Below are 8,795 nucleotides of genomic sequence, written 5' to 3' on the forward strand. Positions count from 1 at the left end.
TTGTACATCTGCGTCCTCCCCTGCCCTCACTACCACCAGGACCTTGCCTCTCTCTATCTGCATGCTCCCTGCTGTAGGGGTTCCCTGAGATTTAGGACAGAACCTAAAGCATCTTTGTCTCCTCCAACAGGCTCTCGAATCGATCGTCCAAGCCCTTGACCCTGACAATCTAACAGAGAGCAAAGTCAAGGCATCCAACTGCCTGCAGAATCCTGCCCATGGATTGTAGTATAGAGTCCCATCAAATAAAACTGGAAACATCCCCCACAAGAATGTCAAGTCCACATGTGCAGGGCATTTGTCTGTCTTATTCCCTGATGACTTTTCAGCCCCAGAAGCAGCACACATTACACAGTGCACACCCATTAGGCATTTGTTCAATGAATGAGCCCTATGACGCAGCAATTCCACTTCTAGGATTATGTGCTAATGTAACACTCACACATGTGCACAGAGTTGTGTACATAAGAATGAGAGGAGCAAACAACTTGAAAATACTTGAAAGTGTTTATTAACTGTCAGTGACTGATGCAGCATGGAGCACCTGCTGAGTAGGAAAGAGAATGAAGGTGGATATCTCCAGGACAAGCTGTTAGTGGGGGAAAGCAGGTGGGAGACGCTCATAGTAGTGCCCTTTGTGTAAATTCAGAGAAAATTGTCTGAATCAAACCCCCAGAACTGCCATCAGAGGTCACATCTGGGGAGGGGAGGGTTGTGCTCTTTTGTGCAGAGTTATCTGACAGCACTTGTTTCCTGAGATAAGTGTGTGGACACAAGACAGAAATATATCTTCGGTATGTGTTACTCATTAATGAAACTATAACATCTAGAGGAATACTTGACACATAGTAAGAACCATCATGCTTAACTTTTCACTGTTGTGAATTTCTTTCACTTGCTATCCACTTGATGGCCAATAGTTCATGGCCTGTCCCATGTCCATGAATGCCATCAGGTTTTGCTCCTTATCATGGGCACTTGTCACATTTCTGAGGTGGAGGCAAAGAAAGAGAAGGAAAATAATTGACAGCGAGTTCGCATTGCCTGATCCATCAATATCCAAACCCTCAGGCTTACCTGCAGGGCTCTGAGGGCTCAGATTCCACCCTACCTCAGGGTCTAGATGCACCTTGTACTGCCCCTCATGGTTAACCTTATGTTCATGCCACAGAGACTCCCTCACCAGTTCTATGAGTTTTTAGGCTAGCGGAAAGTGTGGTCTATATATCGGGAGCTGACCAGGGGTTTGGGAGCCCAGGACATCTGGCTGCTGAGAAACCCTGGATATACAGAGCTTGGAGTAAAAAGAGTGTGGAAAGCCCAATCATGTAACCTCAATGCTGCACCCAGTGGTTTTGGAAAAGTAATGATTTGGGGAAAGAGTGACAAGTTCGATACCAGTACTATGACAGAACAGTGCGGGGTTTTTGCAGGGGACAGGGCTCAAGTGTGACTTACAGAGTTGGCTGTCTTCCTCAGTGTCACTGATATCTTCATATATGAGAAGGGACTCTTTTTCCTGCAGCCCAAGGTCCCAGACTTTAGTCTCCCCTGTACTGGATTCTGTGGTGGAGAAGCATTCATAAATGGAGGCTGGGTGGGTTAAGGAGTGTTGGCCCCTGTTTTGTCAGATAAGAGGATGACTCTTCCCTCCCTAGTGCCCATGGGCCTTCCACATGGTCTGTTTTCCACATCCTCTGGCTCAGAGAGGCTGAGATGTTAGACCTGCACAGGTCCGTACCAAATGCCAGGTAGAGATTTAGCTTTTGGTTCCTTCCACTGTCAGGGTTAGATTCTCAAACTCTTACCAGCACATACATTCAGACCTTCTTTATCTCAGGATATATTTTAAAGGGCATATTGTGTATTGAGCAGTGAGCTGAGGGTTGGGGAAACAACTCTGAGTATGATACATTCCCAGGTTATCAGAGATGGAATGTCTTGAGCACCTTTCATGTCATCAGGACATGATCTAATGCCTATAATGTATCTATTAATTATGTAATTATATATGTAATGCTTATAATCTATTAATTATGATTCTTTATTTCCACATTATGGACTAGGAATCTGGAGCTAAGAGAATCTGAAGGACCTGCCCAGAGCCACACGGCTTTTATCTTGATGACAACTCAATCTTTGACTCTGGAAGTCATGTTCTAATGACTCGGCTGGAGCTGGGTGACCTCCTCTGACCAGCAGGACCAGGCTTGTCCAGGACCCATCCCCCACACCAGGGAAGCCATAGGAGTTGTTTCCAGATGGTTTCCAATTACCTGGCATCTTCTCGTTCTGCTGCACAGAGGCACTCTCTTCTCCCAGGGGACACAGCTGATTCTGAGCTGGCTCTGAACCAGGTGTTACTGGTAGTGGCTTCAAATCATTTTCTTCTACTGGCTCCATGGGCATCTCCTTTTCATGTAAAAGTCACATATAAACAGTGTCAATGCCATTGCTCTAGTGCTTTAGGGCTTACAAAGTGTCTTCATATGCCGTACTTTAATTAGCATTTTTCCCAGCCCTAGGAGATCATTACATGACCAGCACCTGAATTATGAGGATCCTGAGAGATTAGAAGGAAAAGGAATGGCCTAAGTGAAGGGTGTTTGCAGGACCAGAACACTTAGTCTTCACGCTCTTTCCAGACTGACACTCTCGCAAACAGCAGAAGTCTCCATGTAAACGGTTGTGTTTTATATGGAAGATCTGGGGAAGAATAGCATTCTAAGAATCTGTGAGGTCTGTAAAAGCAACGAGGGGCTTCTATGAAATATAAGTGATCACAAATAAGCGAATAAACAGCTCCTGGGAGAGAACCTATATAAGTGTATAGAGGGGAATGATTTCTGCTGGGAAATGGTGTGGAGAACATGAATATGGGGAAGCAAGGGGAAAGGATGGTTCACAGAAATCAATGGAGACAGTAAAGAAAGGAGTGCCCTTTGTGACATACTATCCTACCCTGGAAAGATCTTTTAATGTGGAATTAGGGAGGTGGTTTCCGCATCAATTCTGCTTGTGTCAGAGTATGTTGTGACCAACAATCATAAGGTAACTTTATTCCGCTCCCTCATTTAGGAAACAGTGAACAATAAACGGAAAACAAGCTAAGTGAAAGTATACTCTGAGCTTGTAAACACTCTTTCAAAGTGGTAATAACAAAAAGGAATTCTTTCTCTTATGACCCTTCTTTGAATTTTCTCCTCCTCTGTCTTTACACTGGCAATGAAACGCCCAGATCCCTTTGCCCTCACAACTAGTTTAATCTGCAGTTGTGGCATCACTTACTTATTCAATGGACATTCAGAGACCTCCGAAGGTCCCTGGGCTGACCTGACACTTCAGAGATGCCTGAAGTGCAGATAAGGCCTCAAGGAGCTCACGGTTGTGAGGGACCTAGTCTAAGGAATTCTCAGGCCATGTGAGAGTGGCCCTGCAACAGAGCAGAGGAGACTGGTACTTCCTGCTGTGAGAGTGTGTGTCTAAATGGAAGCATTAGCAGCACCTATGGAGTAAGCCCTAGGGAGACAACCCGAACTCATAAACATATGAAATGTTCATGAGCTCAGATAGGGTTTGGGCCTTTGGATGAGACTACTGTTTCTGACACTGTGGTGTCAGGCAAATTATTTTACATCTCTGTACCACAGTATCCTCATCTTTATAATAATAATAATAATAATAATAACAATAATAATAATAATAACAACTTAATATCTTCGTTATTCTTTGGGTTTAATAATAGTAACAAAGCAATAGAAGTTTTCTTAAAGATTACATAAACCCATGTGAATTGCTTGAAAGATATCTAGCAATGTCACTACAAAGACAGAAGTATCAGCTATCACAAAGTTTAATTATTAAGCATTGATGCTAAATCAGTCTGTGTCATATGAGACCAGGAAAGGGAGGCAGTGAGGATGAGGACAGTTTCTATGTTTTCCTTCTCTTACCATATTCCCATCTGTGGATGAAGAAAGACTCTGTGGTCCTCCAGATTTGAGAGATACTCACCTTTGGGTGGTTTCTCTGTTGCACGTTGGAGGCCTCCTGAGGACATTCATCTAAAAGAGGGTGATAAATCAGAACTGTCCTTTGTTGCTAAATATTCCCAAACTTCAGAGAGAATCCTAGAATATCAGGGAATTCTGCAGCAGACAGTATGAATCCACTCAGTGTCAATGGGTTATTTTGAGGCTGGCTTTGGAATTGTTTAATAATGATTTATTTATGGCATTTATTTATAACATAAATTCATCACTTTCCTTCTGATGGTTTATAAAATGCGAACTAAATCCCATCACTGCCTCATCCTATTCCACGATACACTTCTTAATGTTTTTCTCAAAGAATTAAATGGATTGCTTAGGTATTTGAATTGTATCCACATAAAGGTGTGTGGCAACTAAAAATCACTGTAGACTTAAAAGGGTGAATTTTATAGTGTGTCAGTTATGCCTCCAATGAAGCTGTTAAGTGTGTAATGCACCAGGGATTATTTAGTCAGCGGTTCTGGAAGGTTTCCAGTCTAAAACTACTCCACTAATGTCAAAAGCTTTGTAGATAGTCAAGCACTGGATTTTCAGCCTCCTAACAATATTTTTGTGAGCTTGTGGAATCTGGCCCCTTGAGCTGTGGAGTTAGAGGTCTACTGGAGACAACAGGAGCATTTTGATCCTATCTTCTTACAACTGTGCTGTCAGAGCAGAAGAGCAAGTGAACACATCCCGTCCCTTTTATAGTGAGTGAACAGATTGTCCACATGCACAAAGTTTTCTAGAATCTGTTCCATTTCTCACTCCATGTTGCCTAAGCTGGCTGACAAATGGGAAATCTCAGTGTATGTGTGTGTGGTGGGGGGAATGCTCTCGAAAACCCTCTCCTAAGGTCAAGACTTGGAATCAGGAACAATTAAGAGTGAGAAGACTCAGGAACAATTAAGAGTGAGAAGACTATTCGGTTTGGGTAACAGGGAAGTACCTGAATGTCATTACATAATGCCTTAATCCCTTTGTCTCTTAAGATATTTATCTTATAGTTATCTATTATCATAAGATTGACTCTGGAAATTTTTAGTGGATATACACTTTAAGTACATTTATCTCAATTGTCCTGTGATTCATTAACAGTGTTTAACAAAAGTAATAATTCTTTTCTATAAAAAATTTTTAAAACGTACTGAAAATTACAGAGAATAATATTGGAAACACGTTTGCATCTACCACCGCATCCAGTCAATTCCAACATTATCCCACAACAGCCTCAGATCGCTCTGAGCTCTGTATTCAAAATACAACGAAACATTGTAAACATGTCACAGCTGATGCAAATTGTGCAGCTCTTAGTGATCCCTGCCCTCCCTCCTTCTCCACTCCTCAGTTTGATGAGTTTGATTCTCACTCTGGTTTTCATACATTTGCCATTTACTTATTATCCATAAAACATATCGTCATTTTGCATGTTTTAGGGTTATATATGAATGGCCTCTGACTATACTTAATCTTCTGCATCCAATTCTCTTCACACAGCTGTGATGCTTTTGCAGGAAGAAACTCCTGAGAACCTTTCCGAGAGCTGCACCCCAAAGCAGCCAGACTTCAAGAGCCTCTTTCCAGGCCCTTTCTGTTACTCACCCTGATTCTTGAGGTTCTGATCTTCATCGAAATCATTCTCAGAAGATTTTGTGGTCGATTTCTTAGGATTCATGAAAGCTGGGAGGGTAGCGTCGAGACCTAGATGAAGCAAAATATTTATTCCTTAGGAGACATGAGAGGTGGGTGGGATGCTGGGAGGTAGCAGGGACAATAAAGCTCATCTGCAGGGTGAGAAGGTATCGGAACAAAGACCAGTGGGAGAGAAACATGCAGGATCCAAGTCTGAGCATCTCCATGGCCACTTCCGGCCCTAAGCCCTGTGCAGGATACAAAAGAACAGATGGTACACAAGCCGCCCTGAGATTTCTCCCTACACAAAAGGAAAGAGGGGAACACGTGCTGTAGCCTAAGCAGAAGACATGACGTGTAGAACAAAAGAGGGATAGTCATGTGTCCCTGGGCCTCTCTGGACCCAGAACTCCATTACCTAGACCAGTCATGGTGTCGTAGTTTCTCTTCAGGCATGCATAGGTCCTCTTCTGTGAGTTTCCCAGCTTTGCCCACTCTTCCTTAGAGAAGTATTTGCAAATATCCTTGAAGGTCTAGAAAACAAGGAAAAATCAATCCCGACTGCAACTAAGGTAAAAAATCTCTGACATTGAGCCTAGTAGCCTCTTCCTCCACTGCAGGACTTCTGTATTGGATCTGTAAACTGGACGTAATAATTCCACTAGGTTGATGTCATGGCTAACTTACAGAACAAGGGTAACATTCCTTTGCCTCTCCCATGGCATGCAGTGCTGCTTACTGCTGGTGGCGGGCTCTCCTCTCACCTTCCAGAATGGACTGAGAGGATGCAAATGCAGTGCAAGGTCACAGACGAGGCATGCCAGGTAAGTTCTCAGTGTAGGTGGGAGGCCCCCGAGGCTCTGCATCTCCCCCAACACCATGCTACCTGTCCCCACCGACTCTGACCTCACCTTCGCAGAAATCTAGGTCACCTGACATTGTCTCCAGGGCCACTCCTCTCCCCCTCCAGATGACCTCACCTCGCATTTCTCCACTGATTTCTGGGAATCCTCCCCGGGACTCTTTGCAAAGGAGCTGCCTCTGTTCATGATGCTGAAATTGGTCTGATCTGGATGGGACACAGCCTGAGTCTCTCCAGTCCTGAGGCCTAGGATCCTATGGGGAGGGTGGAGAGATAGCACTGAGGGAAGGCCTCATGCAGACTGTCACCTGAAAGGAAGATTCTGCTTTTCTCCATCCTTGGCTTATCTGTCTCTGAGGAAGGACATGGGAGAAGTCAGATGAGAACAAGGGGCAGAGGTCTCTGGGAGAAGTACTGATTAGGAGGACAGGTTTTCTGTGGGCATGATCAAAGCAGCTGTGAATCTTTGGGGGGCGTGGGTTGCTACTATTGTTAGTTAGCCTGGAGTTTGGCTTATCCTGAAGGAAAGCTATAAAGACCATAATTGTCAAAACAGTGAATTTAAGATATAGTTTTATTGAGTGGGTATTTTGAGGCAAAGGAGAGTGGAGGTAATTCCTAGAGATAATAAGGTTTGGGTGTTTAGGCAAAGCTAGATGTTTATTCCCACCCCCGCCCCTGCTGCAGCCCTGCCCGCACCGTGAAAAGGAATGAGGATCGCTACTATGAGTAGATTTAGAGGCTATTACTAGGTTGTTTGAAAAATTCTGGGAGTGAAGAGAGCTGGAATCTCTGAGACCATAGGACTAGGCATCACTGAGGCTGAGAATATGTGGAGTTTTAATGCAGCAATGTGGTGCTCTCCAATCTGAGGGCAACGGGAGTCTCAGAAAAGGGGACACTTAGAGGTTGCTGCGGCCAGTAAGATTGCTACTTTATCCCACAGAATACTTAAAGGAGTCCTTTATGCAGAGGCTATCCATGGCTGAGGAAATATAAGGGGCGTCTGGCTAATTTCGGGGGTTGTTCTCAGGAATAGGGGAGTTTTGCTTGCCTCAGAAAGAGGAATTAGCCTCACACGAAGAGACCAATTTTAGTTTTAGCTCTCCCTGGCGGAGAAGGATACCGAGAGGCTTTAAGTCATTTCTTAGTCCTAAGGATCTTGAGGATGCCTGGAGGCACAGTCAGGACCCAACTGCTTGAGCTACCTGCACTTTTCTACCTGCCTCACATTAACCTCTCCAAGAGGACCCTCAAAGAGAACCTACCTCAGAAACGAAGTGGTGTCAACGGATCGCTTTCTGATGAGATGAAATCCCACAATTCAACGGTCCAAGGACCTTCGACCAATGAGAACAGTTGGCGAACCTGATCTGACCAATTGGAGGTCAGGAGAGTGGGCGGGGCAAGTGAGGCAGGAATGGGGTCTATCAGTACAAGGAAGGAATGTCGTCTCCACCCCAAAGTGGGTGGAGACTCAGATTTTCCCGTTAGAAGCGGGAATTCTAATCTCTGCCTGCAGGGTCTCATTGCCTTCTCTTCTATCTCTGTCAAATCTCCCGCTGCTTTCCTCTGTTAAGAACACTTGTGATAGATACTTTTAGGGTTCATTCAGATCATTCAGGACATCACCCTATCTCATGATCTTTAACTTAATCATATCTGCAGACTTTTTTATTGTTGTGTAAAGTAATACTCATGGGTTCCAAAAACTAGGATGTGGCTAACTTTTGGGGAGACCATTATTCACTTAGCACAGTCTGCCCACTAGTCTCCAAAGATTCAAGTTCAAACCACATGCAAAATACAAGCATTTTATCCCCAAATTTCTGAATCTATTACAGTATCAACTCAAGTGTAAAATCTAATAAAAATATCATCAGCTCAAAAGTACCAAATCTTATCACCTAAAACAGGTATGAGTGGAACTCAGGAAATGATCCATCCTGTCAAAACTTCCACTTTGGATTTGGACAGTAGAAAACAAGTAATTTGTTCCCAAACTACAGTGGTGGAACAGACATAGGATAATAGATATAGACATTCCTATTTCAAACAGAGAAAATGAAAGAAAGGAAGGAGTCACTGGTCCCAATCATTGTTGAAATGGAGTAGGGACAAAGTCCATTAGGTTTCAATGCCTGGGAATCATTTTCTGTGGGTGGAGGCTCTGCCCAATGTGCCTACAGCTCTGCCCTCAGAGTCATTCTTCCTTTCTGTTGAAGGGTAGCACATGTTTGCAGTTGAAGAGTTTTATCAGGGTGTTAATG

The 8,795-nt window shown here is 43.8% G+C and overlaps 1 protein-coding gene across 1 annotated transcript; it reads right to left on the reverse strand.

The window, feature by feature from the left end:
- Nucleotides 1–512: 512 nt before the first annotated feature.
- On the reverse strand, nucleotides 513–7,835 carry LOC120610804 (protein SSX4-like). Its single transcript, XM_039873109.1, has 8 exons — nucleotides 7,794–7,835; nucleotides 6,644–6,779; nucleotides 6,082–6,196; nucleotides 5,634–5,732; nucleotides 4,015–4,064; nucleotides 2,277–2,412; nucleotides 1,459–1,563; nucleotides 513–989 (listed from the first exon to the last, which is right to left on the reverse strand). Coding segments are annotated over exons 2-8 (576 nt in total). The 5' UTR covers nucleotides 6,713–6,779; nucleotides 7,794–7,835; the 3' UTR covers nucleotides 513–987.
- Nucleotides 7,836–8,795: the final 960 nt, after the last annotated feature.

Source organism: Pteropus medius, unplaced genomic scaffold, assembly GCF_902729225.1.
Source record: "Pteropus medius unplaced genomic scaffold, Ma_sr-lr_union100, whole genome shotgun sequence".
NCBI classification, from domain to species: Eukaryota; Metazoa; Chordata; class Mammalia; order Chiroptera; family Pteropodidae; genus Pteropus; species Pteropus medius.